This window comes from Grus americana, chromosome 3 (genome assembly GCF_028858705.1).
Source record: "Grus americana isolate bGruAme1 chromosome 3, bGruAme1.mat, whole genome shotgun sequence".
NCBI lineage: Eukaryota > Metazoa > Chordata > Aves > Gruiformes > Gruidae > Grus > Grus americana.
This window is the reverse complement of record NC_072854.1, coordinates 105,509,646-105,537,507: the sequence shown is the minus strand read 5'-3', so window position 1 is coordinate 105,537,507 and position 27,862 is coordinate 105,509,646. Positions and strand designations below refer to the sequence as shown.

At 41.1% G+C, this 27,862-nt stretch overlaps 1 protein-coding gene across 2 annotated transcripts in view; it reads left to right on the top strand.

Annotated features, from left to right (window-relative positions):
* Positions 1 to 27,192, top strand: part of AIDA (axin interactor, dorsalization associated) — a 30,353-nt gene extending 3,161 nt beyond the window's left edge. Inside the window, exons 2-11 of one of the 2 annotated variants that reach the window (XM_054821942.1) lie at positions 665 to 734; positions 7,495 to 7,548; positions 9,974 to 10,028; positions 15,216 to 15,279; positions 15,727 to 15,833; positions 17,493 to 17,504; positions 20,253 to 20,375; positions 22,879 to 23,001; positions 23,490 to 23,607; positions 24,549 to 27,192. In XM_054821942.1, coding sequence (XP_054677917.1) covers positions 665 to 734; positions 7,495 to 7,548; positions 9,974 to 10,028; positions 15,216 to 15,279; positions 15,727 to 15,833; positions 17,493 to 17,504; positions 20,253 to 20,375; positions 22,879 to 23,001; positions 23,490 to 23,607; positions 24,549 to 24,645 — 823 coding nt within the window. In that variant the 3' untranslated portion in view covers positions 24,646 to 27,192. The remainder of the gene's footprint in view (positions 1 to 664; positions 735 to 7,494; positions 7,549 to 9,973; positions 10,029 to 15,215; positions 15,280 to 15,726; positions 15,834 to 17,492; positions 17,505 to 20,252; positions 20,376 to 22,878; positions 23,002 to 23,489; positions 23,608 to 24,548) is intronic. The other variant, XM_054821943.1, reaches the window with a different exon arrangement.
* Positions 27,193 to 27,862: the final 670 nt, after the last annotated feature.

Here is a 27,862-nt window from a genome sequence, read left to right as displayed (position 1 = left end):
TTTATTAAACAGAATTATTTACAAGGAATGGCAACAATTGCCCAGAAGTTTTGCTTGTTTAATGTTCTCCTTCCTCCCCGGACGGAAACCGTAACTCTTCCCTAGCTTCCCTCTCTAGCTTCCTTTCGCTTTCTGGAGCTGTTTGCTTGCTGCTCCTTTCCAAACCCCTTGGTACTCCTGTCTCCGTGGTGACAAGGGGTGGGGTCTGTGCTCCGCCTCTGATGCTGACAGGCACAAATGTGAGCTGATACACCCTGACAGCCTGGGCCAAGCCGCCTTGCGCCTGCCTTCCAGCGCTGGGAGAGTGGCCATTGCCAAGGGTGCCTGCACCCACACCCCCTGGCAGTCCAACTTGCCTTCAGTTCCCTGTGAAACGCATGTGGGCTTGTACTACAGTAGGTGTTTCTTTTAAGTAGGGCCTACCATGGTTATAGAAATCTTTGTTTAAAAAAAAAAAACCCAAACCAAAAACCTAACAAACAAAAAACCAAAACAAAAAACCAAAACAAAAAACCAAAACAAAAAACCAAAACAAAAAACCAAAACAAAAAACTGTGTGGAGCAGCAATTTGTGGACCTCTTGGCTGACACGTTTTCTGGAGACTGGCGTGTGTGTGTTTTCTGTGTTGTGTTCCCACTCTACAATCTTCTTTCCCCCATCCAGATTAGCAAGGCATCTACAAAAAGAGGCGCAGTCTCAGCACAACAACTCGGAATTCACAGAGGATCAAAAGGTGAGTATTGCTGTTTGCTCAGTCATAGAGCTTGATTCATAGGTGTTGATGTGTGTTATGGTTCTTTGTATCTCACGGACCAGAGCCTTGGAGATTTTTCCTTCCTTGATATACACAAACAGGAACAGAGCCCACCATGGCTAAAACAGTTGCTGTCATTGGATGTGGCTGATGCTCTGCTGTGTAATATTGAATATCATGCATGCTGGCCAGAGTTCTTCATAACCCGAAGAACTTTTTTTGGGTGACCTTTTGATAACTTGCTCATTCAACTTTAGCACAACTTCTGTTGTGAAGTCTGAATACAAAATGTCTTGAACTGCAGACATCGAGGGTGTGTGAGGAGGGTGTTAGCTTAACATGTAACACCTGACTGGGAAGGGTCCTGGCAGAATACTCTCTTAGAATGTTATTTGTTTATCATCTTTCAAAATACTGAAATGACTTTACCCCTTCCTCCCTCTCAGTTGAAAAGGCTGTTTCTTGTCTCAGCATCATATGAATGCAATTCTGTGACAGGATTTAGGAGGAAGATGCTAGTTGAGGTCTCATACACTCAAGCATTTTCAGCAAAATAAATTTTTTTTGAGACATGAGGCCTTGCTAAATTTTCATGTCTTGTTTAAAGGCATGTTTTTTCTTAGGAATACTAAATTAGAGACCCCCTGTATTTCCAGATTTCCAAGTCATAAGATCAGTTGTTTCAGCAGTGGAATTGCCTGAAGACTGACATTTGCTAGCCCAGAATCCCACCTATGGTAATGTGGTGCTACAGTAATGGGATTTGTGTTTGGAAATGTTGGTCCTGAAAACAGATCCTGACTACAGAAAGCGGAGATGAATTTAAAGATGTTTAACGAAACTCATTACAAAGCAGTACACCTTTACATAGTCTGACAGTGGTTTGTAACTCTTTCCTCGACATGTACCAGTAAAAAAGGCAAAGAGCTGGCCCTTCCATGTTCTCTTTACCTTCTGCAAAGAACATAAGGTTTGTGATCGTCTTAAATTGAGTCAATCTTGGAGAAGGATTGGGTCCACCTTTCCTGACCTGAAGGCTTGGGAGCCCTGTTAATGTTGGACAGGTGTTTACTCTTTGATTGCTTCTGCACTGTATCCCTTGCTGGTAGCTTTTTCCATCATCCGCAGCTATAGTCATCTTTACTGCATGTTTCCCCTCTGTGGATACTTTTGGAAAATATGGTTACTTTATGAAGGCAAAGCTGTTAATCTTACTTCTGTGAGTATGGGAACCAGAACCACACAGGGCTTTGCTTCCAGATGTTCCCTGAATCTTATGGAAAAGACCTTGGACCAGATTGTGGAAGTAAGTGAGGTCAGCCGCGAGGGAAGGCCTGGGGGGCTCAGGAAGCAGAGATAACTGACCTCGGATGTTAGATGTGCAACTGCAATCATATCTTAAGGCAACAGTCTTCTGAAAAGAAAAAATGAGTGGCTGTTTTGAATCCTTGCAGAGTGATACCTGTTTCTAAAGCTGATACAACTTACCAAAGAGGTTGACATGTATATCACTTGTGTTGGTGTGTGGGGTTTTTTGCAGATCAGTAAGGGGCTGATGCACTGAGGCTTTGAGCCTGATTATCAAAGAATGATGCGTATTTCATTAGGCAGATACACAGCTGAATTCCCCAACATTTTGTTGAGAGAACATTGTCTTTCCCTTCTCAACCATGAGGAACGCTAGTCTCAACAAAAATAAGAGTCTTGCTATTGCTTTGAAAGAAGCACATAAAACTCTGTACAGAAAAATCTTTTAGTGTGATATTAAGCTCCTTGCTGTTCTGGTCTTCCCTATTTCTGCAGGAGCTCGGCCAGTATAATCAAATGATCATGAACAATTACTATCATCGCTAGTATCATTCACTTGGCATGTAGGAGCAGAGTTTAGCATGCTTCTGGGTTTTCAAGCAGTTTGAGTAAATAGAAGTGTATCTTCTCTCTCGCCACCCTTGAAAAAATCTACATACCAAAACAGCCACTTTTGCTCAACTAAGTTCCTGCCAATGCATCCACCAGCATGCTATTTTCTCCTGGTTCTGGAAACTGTCTTTCCCTAATATCCTGTCTTTCCAAGGTTCTGTATGTTGTATAAGAATCGCCTCTTTATTTTTCTGAATGTAGAACAGTGTGTAAACTTCAGGGTTAGCTTATCTGATATTACTGGCCAAGACTGTGCACAGAATGTCATTGATTGGAGGAGGCAAGGCTGTGATGCTAATTATGATTTCCAGTTGCTTGATCTACCCTCATTCCAGTCTTTGTGTAGATTTACAGTTAGCTGTTTTCCAAAGGACCATATATACTGCTGAGAATTACTATGAAGCTGTCATTGTTTCTTACTCAACATATTGTGTGGGGAAGGTGGATTTCAGTAGTGATTACTCTGTACTGAATGAAAACTACTAGCTTTACAGGGAAAGGATAAGGCTAGGTTCAAATCCTCAGCCCCATCCGTCTGTAAAAACTTTTACCATGTTTGGGTTTATTTCATGCATCACAGGTGGTGTGACAGGGCAGATATGGCCACACCATAATTAATGGTGTATTACTTGCTACTGTAATCATACAATCTGTTAATACAATAACACTTGACAGATGCCACCAATTTTTTTCTAGGCATACTGTGAGCCAGTTATCATTTATCTTACAATAAATGTATTGTTTATGGTAAGAATTCAGACTTTTAAATATTCATATCTTGCCTTTTTGCTCTTGATCTGAAGAGTATGTTTTGAAACACTGTGTGCTACTTCCCTTGATAGAGCAGACTTGTCTACAGAATTTGACATTCGTTGGAATTTCAGCTTCTGGGGGTTGTCGTCTTATATCTACTGCTGGACATAATTCTGGAGTTTTAGTCCTTAGGGAGCGCTCTGTCTTGACTTGGATAATTGACAGTGCTGGAATCTTCATTAATGTGAATTTTGGTGAAGAATTTCTCTGCAGATAAATACTGTAAACAACAAATCATTGTGCTTAAATCTACTCACCCTGCAACAGCTTTAAGGAGGCTGTGCAACAATTTCTTCACCTAGAAGCTGTGTGTGTGGAATAGATACAGTTAGTGGTGGATTTACCTCAGTCTTAACATCTGCATCCTGCTGTTCTTTATTTTTCCTTCATTCTCTAAAAATGCCATCTTCATTCATGATCAGCCACTGTGTTTTGCTACCTGAATCGTTCCAGTTAGGTTTGGCCATGGTTGTCAGCTTGTCTCCAGCTATAGTTACTCTCACCCTGTTCTCTATCCAGTAAATTTGACCTTTAAAGCCCTCTTCTAACAGCAGTTGTTGCTTCTTGTGTAACTGTTTTTGTGTTAGGCTGAGTTTTCTGCAGTATTAGAAAATCATGCTTTTTTTTTATGCAATGGTAACTTGCTGAAATAAGAGCACTGTTGAACAGTCTTAGCATGATTCATTAAACTACTGGTCTCCTAACAGCCTAGACCTCTCTTTAAAGCCAAACTGTGCTCTGGCTCTGTATTTATGCAAACATCTTTGACTGCATTACAGTTAGCACAGTCATTACTCACACAACTGCACTGAAGAAACCTTGACTACGAGATCAACTGACTTTTTCCCTTTCTAATCACGAGTTTACATAAAACTGAATCTTAACTATTTTAAACTAGCAAAGTTAATTATGGCTTCAGTCTTTCTAATGAGATGCAGAATGTTTTCCCTGCTGCAAAAAGGAGCCTTTACATGGGATAGTTACAACTGAAAATGATAGCAGTGTTTAGCTGCATTTTTAACTTTTGGGTTGGGTGTGGTCCCTTAAAAAAATAGTTATGAATAATGCCTGCTGGGAGCTTGCCATATTTCAATAGATTCCATATAAAACCTATTCTTTACTATTTTAAGACTCCCAAACTCTCTTCAATTAATCTGTTTCTAGAGCCATTATTGCCCTTCAGCCCCCAGGAGCCAGAGGACGCACATTTTGCGTTCCTGTTTGCCCTGTTAGGAGATACTGAGCTCAGGCAGTTTTAAGAATACACAGTTAGGAATCTGCAGGATAGGGAACAGGGGTGTTGCTGAGCTTATTGGTGAATTGACAAAGGAGATAGGGGTTGAGCAGTGCTCTTTGAGACCTTATTTATGGTGTGGGCTTAATGCTCTGTATGTGAGACAGGGAGGGGAAGACCTATGTGAAAATCTGTTTACACGTTCTGATTCCGTGGTGGGGCACACAGACTGTGTGCTGGCACCGTGCAAACTTGTAGCCCTCTTTCTGTGGTGCATTTGGAGGGGTTTTGATCTAACGTGGACTGGGCATGCTCTTTGCTCAGCAGTCAACACCCAAACCATTGGAACAGCTGGGTTTTTGCAAATGTTAGAGCTGTAGTCAAACCTCAGAGACTTCCCTCCCTTCCCTAGGGAACCTCTGGATTCCTTGCTTTTACCCATTACTTCACACCTTCCTCTTTAAAATTCTACCTCTGCAAATGTATCTTTCCAGATGTTTTCAAATATAAAAAAGAATTCCTTTTATTACACTGCAGCTGATTAGGTGGATATAGTGCATTCTCACCCTAGGGACTGAGAAGCTGCTCCTGTAGTACTATCTGGTGTCTTCCCATTGAGTCTGAAGGTACATGTAAATTCACAAGTCCTGTGTGTGAAGTGTGGGTCTGAAAGTGTCAAAAAAAATCCAGGACTGCATGTATTATTTTCTTTTTCAAAAAATCTGTGTTTTTCCAAACTATTCTGGAGGTCCAGCTATGGATCTCTCTTATGTAGCAGAACTTATGTTAGGGAGGTAGAAGTTTGACTGAACCTAGACTACAAAATGAACCTTCACGGAAATGGAGCTGTAATATTTTTACTCTGCCATGTTGTATGCAAACGTACAGTCACATTGCTTTATATTAAAATTCCCAAACAGCACACTGCTGCACATGCTGCACCCTAGGCAGAGGAGAAACAGTATGTGTGTCCTCTGCTAATATGCATCACTCGCTACTTTCCTGGAAGGTACTCAGAAGAACTAAATTTTTTGTAAAAGACCTCCATACAATGGACAGTAATATAAACTACGAGGATGTAAAGTCTGGGCTAATGCCATGTTGTAGCAGAGTGTTTAAGATGAGAGGAGGTACCAGTTGGGGAGAAAGGACTTTTAAAATCTTTGATGAGCCTGTGGTGGCAGATGAAAATCAAGTATCTGAGGCTTTTACGCACTCCAGCTGATGGCTCTGCCCTTGAGGTATTGATGTCTGATCTGCTTGTGATTCAGCTCCTGAAGTCTTTCAACTTTCGGTGTGGCGTAAGGTGAACTGGAACTGGAGACACTTAGCTTTTAGCCCAGCCTATTGAAAGTAGCAGTGGCCCAGGAGCTGACTGAGAAGGAGTTGTGACATCCCTTTGCAGGAGAGTCAAAGCAGATGACTAGGGAGGGTAACTGTGAAACCATGCCTAGTTTTTATCTGTTGCTACGAACCTCTCGGAGCCCTAAAACGTAACCCCGCTTTAAAGGGAAGTTTTGGCTTTTGACTGATACCACGTAACTTGCCAGATGCCCATACTCTTGAAGCGCTTTGATGCTAGAGTTCTGCTTTAGGAAATCTTTTCCTCTCCTTGTATCCATCTTGGGGGGGAGCTGGTTTTATACTGCCTGATTTAAAAGGAGAGAATGAGTTACAGGTGTGTATTTCAACTTTAATCTTCCTTCTGGGGGAAAAAACCTTACTTTGAAAATAAAATGCTTTTTTTTGTAGCTTCATTGTTGCTTCCCCCCCCCCCAAAAATGTTCTACAGAGCGTTTTGAATTACGTTTGGCCCTTGTCTCTGCAGATAGTCTTAGTTTTTCTTTACTAAAACCTTTTAGTTAATGAACAAACTTGTCGTGGTCAGGCAAGGTAAAAGTTGAGGTCAGTTATGGAAGTCGACTCCTCCTTTCAGCTGGTAGTAATAGGAACAAATGTGACTTACTGGAGCTTCTTATTTGTGAGACATAAAAGCTTAAGTAGCACTGTCTTCAAAGTAAGACTGCTAGCAATGGGTTATTTTGAATCCCTTCCCTCTCTTCTGCATTTTTAAATGAAAATGAGAAATTACTTCACAGTTCTGCTCAGGGATATTTTAGATAGCTGACAAGTTTAAATCAAAGAATGTTTCATGCTTCACTTGGAGTTTAAATGTCTTAAAATTACAAAAATAGAAAGTTAGAAAAATAATCCGCCTTTATACTTCCTCTCCCACCAAAACCCACAAAAGCAAACTGTGTTTTTTCAGTGCTGAGATACTGGGCTTCTGTAACTTCTGAGGAGGATTGACTTGGTCTGCTGAGATTGTAAGCTCGATAGGGGAACTGTAAGCATGAGTCTTAAAGGGCAAATCAGAACAAACCACTCAAGTTCTCAGAAGGTAATACGCTGGTTGGATTTGATTTTTTTTTTCTTTTGCTCTCCCCTATCACTTCAGAGCAGTTGAATTTATAAACAATTTATGATGTGGTAGGCATTATTACAGTTTCTGCTGAGTGAATGACCCCCATCTGTGGTGATGACCTGTGGGAAGTAAGTTAAGTGGCAGATGTCTGTTTCATCTATTGCGCTTTCAGAAAATTTTGTTTGTGTATAAAAAGCTTTTGATGTTGAATGATCTGATTAATAAATCTGAAATCTTTGCAAGGAAAAGCAATTGTTTGTATTTATATTTTTTCTTTTTAAAATTTGAATATGAAAGAATAAAGTTTCAGTACCTTCTTACTAAATAAATAACTTTTTTTCTTTCAGAAAACCATAGCTAAAATTGCAACATGCTTGGAACTGAGAAGTGCAGCTTTACAGGTATAGCTCTTTTTCCTATGTGACTTCATAGTTTAGTGATAGGTAACTGTAGAGCTTTTTAAAGATAGTTTAGTGTCTTCAGACATAGCCAAAATTTCTGAAAAAAGAGTGAACAAACCCTTGAACACTTGGACTTTCCAGGTTGTCAACATGATGCCCCAGGTGACTGCCTTAAAAACCTTTAAGTACTTATATGAGCATGTATTAAGGTTTGTACAGGAATTTAATCATAGGTTTTGTGTCTTTGGTTCTTTGCCTCATTTTCCTCCTTCAGAACTGATTAGTTTGTCTTCCAAACCTGTGTACAAGGATAAAAAGATCACCAGAGTGACCATTGCACTTTTTCAGCCACTTCACAAATAATAATAGAGCATGAAGAAGAGCGTGTGTGTAGAATAAAATTTATTTTGTAGCAGTCATGAAAACTGGCAGTACTGTAGGCAAATGTGTGGAAATAATGATTTAGAAGCTACTCGTTGGGCTTTTTTCTGGCCTGAGGTAGATGTCATGGAAGTTAATTTCTCTTTCTCTCAGCACAATCTTATCCCCAAAACAAAAGGGAAGTGAGAGAAATTCCCAGAAGAATGTGGACGGGTGAGGGATGAATCAACTAAAGTAAAGTTTAGAATCATAGAATGGTTTGGGTTGGAAGGGACCTCAAAGATCATCTAGTTCCAACCCCCCTGCCATGGGCAGGGACACCCTCCACTAGACCAGGTTGCCCAAAGCCCCATCCAGCCTGGTCTTAAACACTTCCAGGGAGGGGGCATCCACAACCTCTCTGGGCAACCTGTTCCAGTGCCTCACCACGCTCACAGTGAAGAATTTCTTTCTAATATCTAATCTAAATTGACCCTCCTTCAGCTTGAACTCATTACCCCTTGTCCTGTCACTACACTAGTTTGGGTTACTAGATCATCTCTTTACCAGGTGACAGGCAAATTTTACATCAAGTTACTAACAGGAGTGCTCCTGAGTACTTCGTGTGGCTGTACAAGGTGCAGGAGCTCTGTTGTGGTACCTTCAATTGTCTGAGAGGCTGGGATACACTGACAATTTAGGCAGCGTGCGGGAGCTGGGCTAATGAGGTGGGGAGTCTCAAGGCTGTGCGGTGTTTGAATAATTATTTGGTTAGCTCTACCTGTCTGTCTTTTTTGATCTAACCTGGGGTGTTTGAACATTGTTGCGTTTGTTCTGAGTGACTTTGTGATGAGGGCAGGGATGTTCCATTGTGGGACAGCTTTGAGGGTCAGGTCATGTCTCAGCAACAGCAGAAGATACAGGAATGTCATAACCTGCCAAACTGAAGAGGTGTCTTGCAAGAACAGCTTTCCTTGCTGTTGGTTCCTCAGCAGTAACTCAAGGATTTTTATAACCTCATGTCAGGGTACTAGAACTTCTCATCCACATCACTTTGGGGAGTGTTTTACCTGCTGCAGTTTTTTTATGATTTCTTAGCAGAGATTAAAGCTGTTAGTGAGTGTGGGTCATTTTTTCCTGTTCTTCTAACAGTATGGGTATAGCTGCTTTACTGTCCTTCTGCAGTCTTGCAGCAGGTCCCTGCTGACACTTGGGCAAAATCAAGAAAAATATCAGACCTTAAAGAAAAGTTGAAAACAATGGGTAATCTTAAGAGATTCCAAGAGTACAATGACACAATAGGTAAGACCTGATCCTCTGCCTAAAAGAGGATGTCCAGTGTCAATCCTCTTACTTGCACCACTTTTTTTATGCCAGCTCATGATCTCAGAATAGGCTAGTTCAGCTTGTCAAACTGTCAGTGAACTACCTCAGAATAAAAAATTAAAACCTTTTCTGTTGAGTTAGTCAAATAGGCTTAGTGAGAAGCAGACATATGCTACAGCCAGCTGAGGAAACTGCATCTTCAGAGTTGGAGAAAGGAGAGATGGGAATCCTTCTTCCATTTGCAGTGAGCCCTTAGCTGAGTGTTTTGTCAAGCTCACCCTCAATACTGTAATTTCTGCCAATGTTACAATGTTGGATGTGTGTCCTGAACTGTGAATGCTGCTGTTGGAGCATCACTTTGCAGTGCAGTCTTACGGCTGATTTTGCTTCAGAACAACTTGATTGGGGAAGAATTAAAACAAGTCCCTCTGTCTTAACATTCCTGTGTATAGTAAGTATGGAAGACCAACTAGTTCCTTTAAAATTATTTATCTTGTGTTATAGCTTGGAACATGGGGTAGGTTTGTTCTCAATAAATGAGAAGTTATGTGCTTTCTGCCTCACCTGTGAACCTAGCCTCTGTTGGGGAGATTGTTTGGGTTTTTTTAGGACGTAGCTTTGAAGTAACTTGGTACACGTGAATGAAGGAAGCATCTTGCATGCTTGTACTAAGACACGGTAGCTCTGTGTGAGGTGAAGGTGCATGCTAAGGTCTAACTCTGTCTTTGTAATGTCCTAGTCCACCCAATCACAGGATGAATTCAAGCTTGAGGATCTGAAGAAGTTGGAACCAAGTAAGTAGTATCTTTATATCTTAAGCGAGTGACATTTATCATTACAGTGGAAAATTACAGCAGCATGAATACTGACTCACCACAGTGTGGTTTGACAGTAATGCTGATTTTAGGTGGCTCTTCCAAATATCTGTTATCACATAGACAAAACTTGATGTGTATTAAGGAATGTAATATGAATAACTTCAAAGTGTAGTAGTCCTGATGTTTCAGATAATGTATTTGTCTTTATTCTCAAATAAATTCTCAAAAATTCTTTGGGTGCTGCTAATTTTTGCGCAAAATAGTAATTTAAGCTATCAGTAGTACAGTATATAATCAGCTGGAAAACTTACCTGCACATCTCTCATTTGAATTGAATTTCTATGCTTTGTGGTCTTCCTCCTTGCAGCATGAAATTTATTTTTCTTCTGAAAATATTTAACTTGTGCTCATGGTAGCTAATGACCTGTAACCTGCCACTGTAACGTTACCAGACTAACGAAGTGAGGATGTGAGTCAGTCTTTGAAGGGTTTTGTGTGATGTTGTTTTTTCCCCAACTAATCCTGGGTCAGTTCTTGGTATGTCAATCCAGAAATAACTGTTTCATGTAGGAAGTATCTATTTATCTGCTACATTTTCCCTCCTGTAACACTGGCTGCTTTATTCTCAAAGCATCTTTATGATCAGAGCTTCCACATCTAAGCAATGTTATCCTGAAAGCTGAAGTTTCTGCTATTCTTGGGGAACAGGAGATGTGGAAGAGCTTCTTTCATGCTGGCAAAAGTTGGTTTTGTTTTGCTCCTGTCACAATTGTATCATTAAAGGGAATATTGGGAATAAACATTATGGGTAGGCAAGTGTTTCCACTTCATGAATAAACCGAGCTTCTCTGCACTTCCATTCTCTAAGTAACCAGCACAGGATCCTACAGGGAAGCTTGTCAAGAAGCAGAGCGTTGACTTGAGGTTCCTAATGTCTCTACCAAAACATAGAGTCCAAATGCTTTTAAACTGTTCCCTGAAAATGGAAAGTGAAGGTACTTTATAAAACTACTAGCTCTGTGAAGACCATAACTCAGGAAAGTGTTTAACTATGTGTTGGAAGTATTAGGTCTTTCTCAATCTGCATATTGCATGTCTGGCCTCTGCATCCTCTGATTTGGGATTATTTTGTATAGATACTCCTGCTTTCTGTTTACAAAGTATTTAAAATGTTGTAATCATTTAATGACTGGATTTTAGATTCCAATGTGCAAAAGCCCTGTGAATGAATGAATGGTGGAAGAGGCAGAAGAATCATGTTTTAACTGATCAAACTGTTCTACAAATCAAAGGAAGTGACTATTGAAGAGTTTAGTCGCAATTTACATTCTGCCAACAGCTGTAAAGCTTCCTTTGAAATGCCTCCTTAAAAGCCAAAATTTCAATTATGGTGTAACATCCTGTTGCTTATCTTGTCCTCCCATCAGAGAACTGATTTTTACCTGTCAAAAAAACTGTTCAACAGTGGGAAGTGCATTCAGCCCACACTTCATACAACAAGCAACTATATTAAAACTGAGGAGCAGTGTGTGGCCATCAGTTTTCAAAGACGCTGAGTTATTTTCCTTGGAGAAGAACGGGTGCTTCTATGACAACAATTGAACATTGATGTTCTTAATGCTGCTGTCTGACTTGGATTGTTCTGGCACTTTTTCTGTGAATTGTGCCTTTGTTTTGTGGTTTTTAAGTATATATTGAATAGAATAAATCTTAATCAGGCCAACACCAGCCGCTTCATAAAATACACCGTGAAGTGTTTTAATTTGCATGTTGTCAGTTTTCTCTTGCGTTCCACCAGAAAAAGCTTAAAAAAAAAAAAAATCTGAGCTGGCAATGCAAATAAGCAATTCCTTTGTTAGGTCAAGACATTCTGTTGGGGTGGAACGAAAACAGCTATTCACACAATTTGGCTTGTTTTAATTACTTCTGTGCCTGAAGCTGTCAAAAGGGCTGAGAAATTTGGTTTGGGTGTTGTTATAACAACCCAGGCCCTTAGATTTAACCTTTTTTTTTTTTTCCTCCCTTGTATTGTCAAGTTCTAATTTTTCCTACTTAAGCTTGCATTTCACGCTGCTTGGAAAGAGAAGCACTTGGCTAGTTTTGTTTGTTTATAGGATTTGTCACTGAATCTTTTGTGCTAGTATAATGCTACAGGAGGGTCCATACATGCAAATAATTCTTTTGAGACTACACTGTGTGAAATCATTGCTAGCACATTGGGTCTCACCAATCCTTTTCTTGTGAAAGCTTATCCATGTCATAAATGGATAGGCTGGGACATCCCATGTGCCTGTGTTCATGTGTGATAATTCTAGCCGCTAAGCAACTGGTTTCAAACTCAGTGTATATGTATTTTAAGAGAAGCAGATACTGGGTTGTACTGGGGAGCCTGCTTTCTCAATTATTTTGTGTTGTCTATTTAAAAAAAAAATCAGTACAGGTATCGTAGGCTGTCACTAAAAATCTAAATGGACAGTGGTCTTTACCAAGTTTGTGTGTACTGGTCTTACAGCTCATGTTGATAACTTCTTTTGAAATCTTTCAAGAGAGCCAACTGCTGATAAAATCAATGTGATATTGTCCGACATCACGAAAGAAAAGGCAACTTCTGCATGAGAGCCTGCAGAACAGTATTTTAAAAAAAAGATTTCAGTTGGAAGAGCAACATAAATGGAGGCCACGATGCTGGGATCTGCCCATTAGTTACACATGTGAAGAACTTTCTGTTCGCAGCAGCAGCATTAGAGGGAAAGTGCTCTTTCTTCCAGAGGTGATGTGTGTTTTTAAAAACAAAACAAAAACCAAAAAAGCCCAAACCAACCTCTTAAAGCTTGGGTGTCTTATGCAGTATTGCAAGGGATATTCCTGTTCATTGTAACCTAATGCTTTTTCTTAGTGACTTTAAGTATTTCACCAGGCTGAGTGCTGTAGATCCACTTCTCATCCTGATGATGTTTAAAGGAGCACTTCAGTACATCACTGTATTACAACTCTGCAAAATTATTTGCTGTTGGTGGTGAGACAGAGCTGAAGGCCTTTTAAAAACTTGATCCACAGCTTTCTGTGGGGAAAAGGCAAGAGATTCTGGATGGTGTTTCTAGAAGTGTTTGAGCTAAATGTTCAGCATCACCTTTTTTACCAACACCCCCAGGATGTCTGAAAGCAGTGTACTCCCGTGGGCAGGTCTGATACCAACGCCCGTGTGCGTGGCTGCAGCTCAGTGGCAGGAGGGTGTCTGCTCAGCTCTGCCTCTGGGCAGGATCAAGATTTTGGGCACTGTAAAACTGTTGGCCTTTTTCCTGTGCTTGTATTGGTGGAGTATTTCGTGCCCTCTAGTGATAGCTAGATGAATTACTAGGAGGTTGGGTTTTTTCCAGGGGATGTTCATTCACATAGTGAGAGAAACTGGTTACTGGGAAGAAAGGAATTTAGTGCTTACCAACCTTTGGAAGATGGGAAGAGAACTACCGTAATTTCTATTGCTTCCGAAAAACGTGCCTATGATCTGCAAGAGATCTTGCTTTACTGAGATTTTTCTGCCTGGTGCAGTTTCACTTTCTGTCTCTGGTATGATGTAGCTCTCCAAGAACTGGGGAATTCTGAGTGTGATAAAAATCCCCTTTTCCTGAACCTCAGCTGCACTGGAAGGTGACTGTCTATTGTTAATCAGCTGCTTTTCTGTTGGGAAGTGGCAGGGATTCTTCACCACCATGGTGAGATCTGCGTTACTGATTCCCTCGGAGCAGAAATCTTTGGAGAGATAGAGAGACTTGGCATCAGTTTTTGTCTGTCACATCTCTGAAGGCAACTTAAAGTTTTCTATGTATTGTGTCTAGGTGGAATCAGACAGTACCTAACCTCTCAGGTGGTGGTACAGAAATCAGGGAAAAAAAAATCAGAATGAACAAAGACTAGAAAGACTTTTTGGGTTCTTTATAGTTTCTCTGAGGGATTCTTCATTCATTGTAGCGTTCGGATGGTGTCTGGTAAGTTAATGATGGAGCCCACGCTGAGTGATGTGAATATGAAGATGGGAAAAAGCTCTCCTACACTGGCTGAATTGTAGTGTGCAGACAGAGCGGCCTGGCAGTGGTTCCTTAAACATAACTGTTATTTAGTACCTCTGGGTATTCACATAATCTTAACACTGCTTTAAAAGTTTTGTTCTTATTCAGTAGTCCTAGGGGGAGATTTCCAACATGTGATCTGAGAGGGCTTAGTGCAAAGTGAGGCTTAGTGAGAAGACTCAGTTTTTTCTACCTCCTCTCCCCCTACCCAGTCTGAGATACTCATTGTCTGGTAGGAGAGTGCCTCTCCCTGCAGGCGTTTTCTTGTAAATTTTAGATCCTTTAGCCATCATGAAATGCTTATTTCTTTCACATGCTTTTGGAAGTTTTGCTTTTACTTGTAAATGCTTTTGGAAATAACAGCTGCAGTTGTGATTACTAAAAGTTGAGTAAGTTTCCAATACAAATGGCAAAGCCATTCTCCACCAAATGCTGGAGAGTATAGTCGGTGTCTCTGGGGCTTGATGCTCAGATGTTGCACTGTATCTCTTCTGAATTTTGATAATCTGCCCAGACATCTGAGGGCAGAAGAAAGAAGAAAAAAACAAACAAACAAAAAAAAAACAAGAACAAAATCCACTCAAACCCATCACCACCAAAAACCCAAAACACATGCATGAAGAAGCAGGAAGTCTCAACTAAGCTATGTGTTGGACTCCCACGGTGGTTGTCTGAATGTGCAGCCTACATGTGTACTTCACTGTGTCACTTCTGGAGACTTCAATCCATTTGCCAGTAACAGTACCACCCTCCTTTCAATAGCCACCAAAGATTGCTACCATTACCTCAGGGCCTGTAGCTTTTTCTCATCATGCTTTTAGTTATTGCCATGTTTATCTTCCTTGTCTGTGTAAATGTTGAGGTGATTATGTACTGGAGTTGCAGTTAGCCTATCTGAATGTTATAGTGACATAGCTCTGATCAGGACTGTACTGGTGTTTAAAATGGGAGAGGGGATTTTTGTATGATCTGATTATTTTTTAAATATTATTACTTGTGTCTGTGAAGAAACTGTGAGAATGGACATAGCTGTGTAAAGTAGTAGAAATAATGCTTGTTTATGGATATGAATTCTTATTTTTTCTCTTCTCTGCAGTCTTAAAGAATATCCTCACTTACAATAAGGAGTTCCCCTTTGATGTTCAGCCTGTCCCACTCAGGTAAGAGAGAACTGGGTCGCTTCATGTACAGATGTGTATCTGAAAGGGAGCATGGCCTGGGACCTGGTGTATATCTGAAATGCTAGAGTTTCTAGAGCCACCTACTTGCTGTACTGCTTTGGGTAAACTGGTTAATAAAAGAACTTTTGAATTCTGTTTGTCTAGGTACCACTAAAAATCAAGCCCATGCTTTTGGTAAAATCAGGACTTGGTACATCCCTACATCTCTCTGAAATTGCCGGTATTGTCTCTTGTTTTTAGACTGTGCTTTCTATTGGGCTGAGCTCCTGCAATCTCTGTCAGAGTCTATAGGTACAGGTAGTAGTTTATAAGAAGTATGAAATGACATTAAAGCACGTTGTCCCTGCTCTATACTCAGATGCTGAATTGTGAATTGAAAGCCAGATGATGATCTTTGGTCTCATTCTTCTTTCTCATGTTTTACAGGAAGATTTTAGCACCTGGGGAAGAGGAACACTTGGAGTTTGAGGAGGATGATGAGGAAGGAGGAGCTGGAGCAGGGTCTCCAGACTCTTTTCCTGCTAGAGTTCCAGGTAGGAGCACTAGCCTTGCCATGCCAGCCTATGTAGCTTGTGTAAGTTCTGTCTCTGAGAAGAGAGAGAACTTTTTCCACCTGTGATTTGAAAAGTGGGTGAGGAGCAACAGGTTAATGTAAACTCTAATGCTGTAGTGGAGAACCACAGAGGTGGCCAGTGGATTTTTTTTTTCGCAGCAAACGCTATCTTATTGCAAAACAGTTGTGTGGATAACCTGTGAGGGTGATACCATCTACCTCAAATACTTAGCCTTTATTCCGATGTGAAGTTTCAAACGCATTCAAATGTAAATTGTGGCAATGTTTCTCCTACAAGGAGCATCATGTCCTGGTAGAGATGCTGTAAGTTGTTGCTAGTTATTTTTGTGTTGCATCATCTGGTGAGACAATGGCTTAGACTAAAGCCAAACTCTGAGAGGATAACGAGGGGGTAGCTTTGGTTTTGATAGCTTACGTCTGTGTGTGAAAGCACTTGTAGAACTAGTTATACCTACAGATTCTAGAGAAGGTCTTTTTGTAACTTCAGCTTTTGACAATTTATTGGGTAGAGGAGTAGGATGCTCCAAGAGAGGTTCTTCTGGTTCCTGGTTTCTTTGCAGAAAAAAACAAATTTCTAGTTTCAGAGCAGATTGGCAAACTTTGTATTTTAGGAAGGAGAAAAAAGTAGGGAAACTAGTACTAGAATTATGATCAAAAGAGCTGGGGTGTTGCGTTACTTATGCCTGGAGAAAACATGTCTCTGTTCTTAGATTTGGGCCAATGCATGTTACTGGATATGATCCCTGCAGGCAATACTGATGTAGATATGCAAAGTCTACCGTTGTTTAAGCTCACAAATATGCTGTAATATATTGTGATAGTTTATTGCTGACATTGATCCTTGTTATTCACCGTGATAAATCCATTTATGAAGATGTGTTCTGTCTGTCCAAAGTACAGCAGAGACACCTTGAATAGGTCTTTGGTGGTGAATCAATAAGGCTGTGACCACTACCGTAGTGCCAACAGTTACTTCTGTGCAATCTTAGAGCTGTATGCATGTAGTGGATGTAGAAGCTGTGTATGTGCTTAAGAAAGAATCAAGTTGATGATATATTGTGTTTACAGTTAAATGATTTTTGAAGTAGGGTAGGCAAATTGGAAAGAAGTTTGGGGGATATACTTTTACAGAATTATTCTTCGGTAAACCCATGCTTTTAAGAAGAGGTGAGAGCAACTCCTAAACTTACTGATATTTTACATTGTCATCTACCTCATGAACTGCATATCTGACTTTTCTGAATTTTTTTGCATTAAGGTGAACTTCCCCATAGCTACTATAATCTAAACCCCTAAGGTGGTTTTGGTTTTGTACTACTTGAACACAGATCTTGTTTCCCCATTGAATGTAAATCAATGTGGTGTTCCTTACCTGATGGGAGGTTGGTCTGTTGCTCTTTCTCTGGGTGATGAGGTTTAAAAGCCATTTGCAGCCTTCTGGGGTGAGCCTTGTAAGTAAAATGAACTTTCCATATTGAATTGATAGAACTGTGTTGCACTCTTTGCTTCTATATGCCTTTAATCCATAGTGCGTAACTGTATTGTCTAACTGATCATGGTCTTGTCTTCTACATGCATGGCTTCATCGTTATCACTTTGCACCATTCATCTAACCCAGGAGCCAATGAAGGTATGATAACCTTTTAGTATATACAGTTATTTCTTTGATCATATTCATGTAGCTACGATGGTCTTCATTCAGCTTTTCATTTCAACCCTCAAAATACAGTCTTTGGTAACAATCGTAGTAGGCATCTATGTGTTGATCTTTATTTGCCTTCAGTACCAGAGAAAGGCAAGGCAGTATTTGGTGACGCACCTTACATAGCTCTCTAGAAGTCCTACTGTGCTAATAAAGGCATTCTGACTCGCATTGTAGCCAAAGGTAGGTGTAGCTAGATTTTCTTCACTGGAATACACATTTTATGGGAAATCTTACACAGACTACTTTATGTAGTTAGACTTCTGTGCTGTAAGGAGCTGAACTGACCAATGGCTTGCTGCCTCTAACAGCAAAGGTTTCCTGCTTTTCTCTTGGTTATATGCTTCTTTATTCTAGTGCTGTGCTGGGAAAGGATTCTTCTGTGAACCATTTCCATTTGTGAACACAGCAGGAGACTTGTTGCTTTTTCTCCCCTATCTCTGAATCGAGGTTTGGGAACGGAGAGACTGAATGCTTGCGTCTTGGTGGCAGTGAGCTGTTGGGTTGGCTCACCTTTATGTATCTGAAATGCACTTATAGGAGGACACATATTTCATTTGTAGATGCTCCCTTATCCCTCTGGCAATGATGCCCTGTGGTTGTGTCTGAAATGGCTGGCAGTTTTCTCATGAAAAGCCTCAGTGTGAGCCTGCTGAAGGCTAATGAGCCCAAGCCATGGTGGCAGACTGGCAGCGCAACACCCAGCCCTAGTAAAGCTACACCATAGAGAGGTTCCTGTCAGCTAATGGCTCCTATGTGAAATGACTACAGGGGCTTCAGCGAAAAACCTGGTTGGGTGCTTGTGGCTGGTGTGAGACAGGTTACAGTCAGCTGCTTTAGTCCGTTGCTGGCTTGGCTGTTCCTCCTGCTGAGGCAGAAAGGAAACTGTGGTCCTTGGAGACCATCTACTTACTGTTCTCTTACCTGCTGGAAGTGAGCTTAACTTTTCTGTTCATTACAACTCTGCAATTTTATACATTCTGGAAAGTATTTTTCAAGAACAGAATAACTTTTGTTAAGCCACTGTTTTTATAATAAATGCCAATCTGATGCATCTTTCAGGTGATTTTTTCTGTCAAGTATCCCATCACTTAGTCCTTTTTGAGTGATGGATAGGAAAACGGAAGGTTACAGTTGCCCTCGGCTCTTGGGGGGCATGCTGCTTTTAGGAGACAGCTGAAAGATGGCAAAACAGTTTTGTGCCAATGAGAAGATGGGCTTGCTTCTGCCTTCATTTAGACTGAAGTAAGAACTCTGTCTTTGAACACCTGTTCGAGAGAGACAGCAAGACTAGAACGTGTATGCTGCTTTGCAGAAATGGGTGCTCTCTAATAAGTTTGCTTTTCAACACTTCTCATACTATAGTCAGAAGCCTGTCCCATTACTTCAGAACGGTGGGTTGAATTCTGCCGTGCTATGTTGTGAAGTGTCTGCAGGCGCAGTACCTTGCAGGTCATGAGACTGCTAGCAGCCATGACAGGAAATACAGAAGTGTACAGTATCATAGTTGTGAATTCAGGTCTTGCTGATGATCCTGAAAGGACTTGGTGTGGGAAAGCTCATGAAATCTTGCTGAAGCTGTGCCTCTAGTTCTAAGAGCAGAATACATGGTCCTCTCTTAAAAAGCCAGTCTCTCTAATAGGACAAAAACTCCTTGGTTCTCCAGCTCCTCAAGCAGATTAAGAGGAAAAAAAAAAATCAAGGAAAACCCGTATTGGACTTGCCAAAGGAAACTATTACTTTGTTTAGATCTCAAGCCTTGGAATAACTTTTTTTTAATTAGAAAACCAAAACTTTAAATCAAACTTGCTCAAGAGTCTAAGCATTTCCTATCTTGGTGCTTATTCATCTAATACTGGAGAGAGGCTTGAAGCCTGCCATTTTTTGCTAAAATCAGCATGAAGAAACCTACTCCATTGTGGATGACAATCTGATGGCTTTTAGTGAGTTTGAACAGTTTGGATTTCTTGCCAGCCGTGCTGTCTTCCTCAGCACTGTGAGGGTTCATTTATGCTGACCACAATGTTTTGATGCTAAATGTTCTTGATGCAGAGCTGGGAACTCCTTTCTCAAGGCAGAATGGAACTTGAAGGGTGCAAACAGTATTATTTTTTTTTTCCCTTTAAGCAGAGGCCAGTAGAACTTCGATAACTGAGAATCTCTCTTCTGGTTCTCTTATGTCCGGTGGGATTTGCAACAATGCCATTTTCCTCCTTATTCTCCCAGTCTAAATGTTCAACATGAAGCCAAGTCATGTTCAATGGGGTGGGACTCCTGATTAAGTGTCTGAACTTCCTGTAAGTGCAGATTGAATCCAGTCTTCCAAATTTAATGCTTAAAAATGATATAAAGTGAGTTCCATGAATGAGTTATTCTGCATGAGAGCAAGAGAGAACACTTTAAACAAAGCTTTCCATTCTTATGGCATTAGTTTTTTATGAATTCGTTTGACTTGAGGCAGTCCCAGAGTTTTTGGTGTGGGCTTTGAAATCTGTCAAATGATATTGTGTGTCTGCACTCACAGACTGCCCGTAGTGCTGTGTACTACTGTGACATGAATCCTTGGGCTTTGAACCTCCTAAGGAGAACAGCATCTTCCATGAGAGATGATGGGATAAGCAAGGCCTCTGCTATAAGATGACACGAAGGGTTAATAATATGCTTTACTCTTTCCAGGTACTTTATTACCCAGATTGCCATCTGAACCCGGGATGACATTACTCACCATCAACATAGAGAAAATTGGTCTGAAAGATGCTGGGCAGTGCATTGATCCTTACATCACAGTCAGTGTAAAGGGTAATGATTTCTGTTCCTGGCTTCTCGTTTCTAGTTTGGAGAGAGTGCGTTTTCTGAAAGCTGTATTGATTTTTCAACCTGCTGGGAAAAAAATATTTGTTGGTACTTGCATTTTCTATTGTAGACTTAAGGCTTCTGCTTTAAACAAGGGTGGAAAAATTCTGTATTTTGAGAGATACTGGGAGGTGAGTCACTGCAGGAGACATGCTTATCTGTGCACTCCGGGGTGCCTTCCCCATGCTGGGAGCTGAGTATTGGTGACTTGGCAGACTGTACTCCTCGATTCCAGCTTCTTCAGCTGACTCTTAAGAACAGATCTGTTTGGACGGCTTGTACTCTGCAGCACATATGGGTCTCCGGGCTTTCTGGAGACAGTGAACCACAGCCCGCTGACTCCATTCTTGCCCTGTCACTAAACTAATTTTTTAGTAAAACAAAGATCGTCTTACCAAGGCTTAAGGTTTAGATGAACGGGTATGAAGCAAGAAAGTGAAGCTTGCAAGTGGAATAAAATATGTTTTAGCCTTGGCAGTGAAATATTTTGATCAAAGCCTGGTGGGCTAACAGCCTCCCCCTCTGAGAGCCTCCATGAATCTGGAAGAACCTCTCTGTCAGTCTAGGATAGGCAACTTTAGGATTTCTCACTGTTTCAGATGACAACGTGGTTAATGTCTTTTGCTTGAGGCTGAAATTTTTGGTATTCAGATTCTTTCTAGTGGGAGCATCTGCCTCTTCCCCATTTTGCATCCCTTAGAAAGAAGGCCCAGTAGTCAGAATTCCTTACCTTTAACCTGCCCTGCTTGACTTCTGCTTATCTCTACAGTCTTTTGAGGTACATGATTTTTGTTTATTGTATAACAATTTGTAGCTGAGCCAACAGCCTCTAGTTACTTCCAGTTGTGATAGCGACCTCGTATGTGTCCTCTATAGAAGTGCTATTGGATACCAAACATAGGGATGAAATACTTGTTATGTATGTGATCAGGTGCTTCCTCCACCAGAGAAGTTCTTTGGCAGAAGTGAGGGTCACAATTTTGAATGTCACTTGAATCCCAGTGATGTTCTTAAGTGTTACCTGCCAAAATATAGAGACAGAAAGCTTTAATCCTGCTTCCTGTGGTGATTTTTTCAATGGTGAAACCTTCTACTTCTCTCTGGATCTTTGAGGAATTCACCTGCTTGCGGTGGAAGCTGGAGCCTCTTGCCTTCCCCAGTTCATAAAACTGCCTTTTTGTGTTTTCAGTCTTGGAAACATGCATTATTTCTTTTTTTAATGGTGTTGCCTTAGGTTTGCAGCATTATTTTTAGATTGTGTAACTATTCTTCGAGCTCCATTTCTCTAGTCACTTGTGGATCTTTCTTTGCCTCTACTATGCTGGAAAGCTGAGGTATGGGTGACTTCATTGGTGGGGCTAGCTGGATGGATGTGGGTTTAATCAACTTGAATTCTTTCAAGCTGAGTTTCTCTTGGCCAGCAGGAAAATACCAGCCCTAACAGGGTTCTAACATTGGATCCTGGAACTTATCAGAACTTGTAAAGCAAACATTTGTTGTTCCTTGCCACTGAAGTGTTTGTCTTAACTTATTATGTATTGTTAAAAGTGCTGCTTGTCTTCAGAGCTCGCTCTCATTTCCTTTCTGGAGCTAAGGGAGACTGTATATTGCTAGGCCTAGTAGCTGTTTTCCTTGGTTCTATACCAGGCTGCTCTTCTGCAGGTTTGGGGAGGGTTTGTTCCTGGTGCAACATCGTTGGTCCCAGCCTGCTCCCTGGACTAAGTGCATCAGTGGTGCTCCAGGGCGCCAGCCTGTACCCCAGGCACAATGCATGCGCTCTGTACTTGTAATCTTGGCCACGTCATTAGCAACTTTGCTCCATCTGAAGGAAGGGGATCACTAATGAGAGGAGAAGGAGTAAGAGGATGAACGTACTCATGTAAACAGCGGAGGCTTAGTGAGAAGCGGTATCGTCTGTAGTGGCTGTTCCTGAGCAGCACAACCAGTGGCCGGTGCTGAGAGCTGGAGTCCAACCCATGGCCCCACCGTGCCCCTGCCTGTGGGAAAACCAAGAGGAATAATGCACGTGGAGTCTAGGCAGCAGAGCAGGACACATACAGCTTGTATAAGCCATGCCAGCTGTGCCCTGCAGAGCCTTTGCGTATCCCATTCTGCCAGTTCAGCTAAAGGGCTGAAGCCCTGCTGGAGTCCCACTTGCAGAGGGAATGGAATCCTTTGCTGGCAGCAGAAACAAATATGCTCTTAAAAATAGAGAGAGGGCTAATTCCAAATTTTCATCTTAAATGTTGTCAGAACTTCATGCTGCAATCAAAAACAAAATTCTCTGACACTGAAGGGGGCACGATTGCCCCTTTTTTAAGTTTAGGGGAAAATTGCAGGTGTGCATTAACTTTTTGTGGCAGTATTAGGGGTGAATCATAAATCTTTTAGAGCAGGACCTTAAAGTCTGAGAAGCTACAGCCATTCTCATGCTGTTTCTTTCCTGCAGATTTGAATGGGATAGATCTGACTCCTGTGCAAGATACTCCTGTGGCTTTGAGGAAGGAGGACACGTATGTCCATTTTAATGTGGACATCGAGATTCAGAAACACGTTGAAAAACTAACAAAAGGTACGTAGTATCAGAGACCTGGAACAGGGCCCAGGAGCTTTGAAAGTGTAGACACTAGGCTGCTCCTGATGTAATAAACAGGCCGTGCCTGAGCTGCTGCTGCAGGGCTCAAGATCCAGACAAGGATAAAAATAGACCTTTGCATCCTGTCTCTTTCAAATCAGTCATTGTGATGACTTGCAGACAAGGGCGGAATGAAAAGAGATAAAAATGCAGCAGTCTGCTCTGCTACGCAGGTATTGAGCTGCTTTATGACCTTCTTAGTCATTGGACAAACTGTTACCTGGATATGAGTAGTTGAGTGAAGAATACAAGCTGTTGTGAGTGTGGTGAGCATTGTAAGAACATGGTATAGCTTTTGAGTAAATAACACAAGTGTTGGAGATAATTCCCTCTAATATATGTAGAGCATCTTGATGGCAGAGGAGTTTTCAGATAACTATTGGCCATAATTGCTAACTTTTCTATTAAACCATTTTCCACTCTAGGTGCAGCTATTTTCTTTGAATTCAAACACTACAAACCTAAGAAGAGGTTTACTAGCACCAAGTGCTTTGCTTTCATGGAGATGGATGAAATTAAACCTGGGGCAATTGTTATAGAACTGTAAGTGACTTGCAATTATAGATACCAATGACAGAGGAAATGAACTAGACTTCAGTTACAATGTGTGGCTTGTTGCATCAGGAGGGGTTTCTTGTACTCATTAGATTGACTTCTATAAAGAATATTCTATTTTTAATAAAGAAGGGATGATAAAATGCTCCTTTTTAATAAAGAAGGGACAATAAAAGGCAAATAAAATGGCTAGAGACCCTTCTCAAAACCCAGACTATTTCCAAATAAAATGCTGGTGTTTATAGCTAAATTTTGTGTGAAGTTAACAAATTCTGTATGGGAGATTTTAATTTTGACCTTAGCTTGAGTGTCAGATCACCTATATTAAAAAAAAAAAATCAACTCACACAATCTTTTGGTACAGATCTTCTGTAAAGGAAATCTGATTTGAGACATTGAATTTTATGAGCATTTCAAAGCATTGTTGGGTGGTTGTATTTTCCCTGTTGTAAGTACACATAGAAATAGATTAGCCAGTTATGCTGCAGTGGTTATGATGTGCTTCCTACCCTTAATGTGTGGCTGAAGGTTTTTGAGGGTTTTCTTTCAGGAAGAGGGTGAACCTTGGAATTCTGGGTGTCTCTAGGAAGAGTTCTTAGTCTGTGCTAGCCGAAGTACTTCTGAAGTACTGAGTAACTGATACTGCACCTCCTACAATCCAGAGTATCGGACTGGGAATTCTCCTTACAAAAACCTTACATTCATTTAAAAATTGAAATCTTTGTTTTGTTAAAATAATAATCTAGAGAAAATATCGGTTTGAGTTTCTTTCTGTAAATCTACTCATCATTGTTGCTTCCAGTAAGTCTTGTCAGATGTATTTAAAAGATTACTGTAATAAGATCTGTACAGGACAAGCTTTCTAGTATGCTTTGATCTTCCTATGCAGCCATTAGCACTTGGATTAACTTATTTTCTTGTGGTTACAGGTACAAAAAACCCACTGACTTTAAAAGGAAGAAATTGCAGCTGTTGACCAAGAAACCACTTTACCTTCACCTCCATCAAACATTGCACAAGGAATGACCCTAGTTGTGAGACTTCTGTGAACTGAACCACAAGTCATGGTAGCTGTGTGTAGTAGCCTTAGCCTTCAAGGGGCAGGAAAATGACTGTATTCATGCCAGTAGGTCAGACGGGACCATCACACCCTGCACAGCACTACTTCAGGGTCAGAAGCAAGCCTACCATTCAAGTGCAAGATTTTTCCAGTACCTTCCAGATACAGGTTTTGTTTGGGTTTTTTTTTTTTCCTGAGAGCCCTGAAATACGTTGACTGCTTTTCCTAATTTTGCTGTTCATCACTTTTTTTATCTTAACTGTTGTTATCCTTTTGCCTCAAACTCCACCCAAGGATGGAGGCTGCCCCTTTGCCAAACCTGTAGCAATAAAGATGTGGCAGGCCTACTAACTGTTTACACTTGCTGTGCTATTGTAGTTCCTCTCATCTGCATTTTGGAGTTCTCTGTAGTGGGCTGGGTGGCAGAAGACCAGGAGAAAGATGAGGTGGGGTGGGAAGGCGCTTGAGGTGCTGCAAGTGATTTGAAGTGAGAGAGAGGAGGAGGATGCTGGGTGAAGCGGGGTGGCCACAGAAGAGCTCCTCAGCCAGCTGTTCTGCTTTGGTCAGGCCAGGAGGAGGACAACTGCAGATGAGAATGCTGAACTATGATTTTTAACAGCCTTGCCTGATCCACTCGTACTGAGTTTTGGATACAATACCCATTACAATCCTTTAAATCACCTGTTACTCCCCAATAGAACTCATTTTTCCTGTATCTTGTCACAGAGTGATTTGCAAAGGTGGGTCGGGGATGGAGAGAGGCTTCATCCTCGTGGTGGTGGGTGTATCACCGTTTCGGTGACAGCAGGACAGGCCCCTCAGTGTTCAATTTTCCAGAGCTTTTGGCAAAGTAGATCTGGCTAGCAGGTTGACCCACCTTTTACATGAAACTGCTGTTCTTATGGAAACTGATTGTGTGCAGTTTTCTGCATATTTTGTGCAAGTCTGGAAACTTACTCTAAAAATTACCTTTTTATGTAAGTAGATAGGATTATCATTTATTTTCTATATTTTTTGATTTGGTGTGTAATAAGCTGCAGGACATTGGCTTATTATGACACACTTGCATTCACCTTTTGACCTAATAAAGGGACAGAAGTAGAACCCAGTCAAATCTTTCCTATATTTGCGTGGATATTTAATACAATACTTTAAGGTTTGATATACTTCTTGCATATCTAACTAGTGCCTAAATACTCTGCTATGCTAACAAAAGACCCAACCCCCCAAATATTGTCAAATATTAGGTTTATTTTAAACAGTCTGGATGTGGATGTATCCCCAATTCCTCTTTTCTGTTGTGTAACCCCAAGATGTTACGTTATGTTTTAATGGAAGGGTGGTTACTTTTCCTCATGATGTTTGTCTGTCTGCAGGTGGTTTGGTTTTTTTGCTTTACCATATTGATTAGGATAAAAAAAGCTCTTTTTTGAATGTCCTAATCTTCTGGCATAACAAGAGATGACATCCTTTAGGTGTTGTGACAGAAGTCAGCAACACTTTCTGGAGGGAAGAGGGGGGAAGCGCAATTGAATTTTCATGGTTATGGGTCTTTACCCCAGTGGTGTTACATCTGATACATTGAATTTCAAGCCCTGAAAAGAGATCCCTACAAGTTATGGAAATACCTCTGCATGCAGTATTCTGGATACCAGACAGAAGGAGAACATCACATACATTCTGAGAAAATACATAAAAATAATCCTTTGAACTCTGCAAAAGGATGGAGCAAAGCATCAGTCTGTGGCTGCAAACAACTCTGAGCTTGGTCAGTAGCTGTGTTACCTGCCAGCGGTCCCTGGCTGGCTCGGGTCCCTTTCTGACCACCTGAGCAGCTGTAGCACTGAGCGTTGCTGTCAGTCAGTCCTGTGTCCCCTGTGACAGGCACCACCCTCACTGCCCTCCTGGTGCTCCCAGAGGATGATTCCCCCAGCTTTACCCTGTGAAGGCTATAGCGGGGGCAGGGGGCGAGGTGGCAAGGGAGGAGATGCAAAGCAGCACAAAGCTGGCTCTAGGGGAAGGAAAGAGCCTGAACTCAGACAAACCCGACTTTCAAATGCAAATGTTCATCAGTGTGTGTGTGTCATCAGCCACTAGCAAATCAAATGCTATCACTTCAATTATGAACCCATTGTGTCAGCTGCTTGTCTCTTCCCCAGCTTGTAGATGTCTGTATTAACTCCAGTTATATGAAATGTCAACTTTGAAGTATTTTTGTTAAATACACAAGTAGAGCTTTGTATTTAACTGTTGTGAATTAATGTCTGTAGCGTGTGAAATACCATTTTTAAAGTTGCTTCTATCCTTTGCAGGGGTTTTTTGTGAACTTTCACTGAAAGGACTACTATTCCCTACAACACAAGCTCTTGTATTATTTTATGCTTTAGTGATGTTCTATCTTGTCTTTCATCTAAAAATCTAAAGCTTAATACTTGTACTGTAAGAATGTAACACCTAGATGCCAAGTTTCATGGCTGCTTGTACTCTGGCAGTAAAGCTGTAATGGCCTTTCAGTAGGGGGTTTTTTTTAATTATTCCTAGTTGTTTTCTCTTCCCTTTTTCTCTCCTCCCTAAGGCTTACCTTTGTGCAGAGCGCTTTTGAAAAACCTTAGTATCTGCTCTGCCAAACACCACGTACCCATCCTTGCATTAACACTTACATACAGGGACAACTTTGAACAGCTACACATGGGGGAGGGGGTGTTTTTAAAGCTATCCCCTGTTCTGTGTTTAAAACAAGCCAGGTTAAGATGTTTTACATAAACCCACTCTGCTTTATGGAAAATTTTTTTTTGTTAATGTAAGTGAAAAAGGCTATAAAAATACAGCCCTACTCTGTCAAGGAATTGGTCTTAAATACTGAGTAAGATTAAAGCTCAGCCTTTGCTTAATGCTGCCAGCCAGTTGTGAAAGCAGAAAGCTATTATGAAATTTCTTAGTTTCTAGAATCCTGGAGCATGCACCTGGATTTCCAGACTAACCCCACACCTGCATGAGGGTTTCCAGCAGTACTGCCCTTCAGCTGAGGAAGGCTCTATCCCCCTTGTCCTCATTACACAAAGCAGGTCCCTCATGTGCTGGACTCATTGAGCATGAGGGGAATGCAGTCATTAATGGTGCAGCAGCAGCAATTACTCAGTCTTGATGCAGTTCCTGAGCTTGGTCACAGCTGTAGTATTCTCT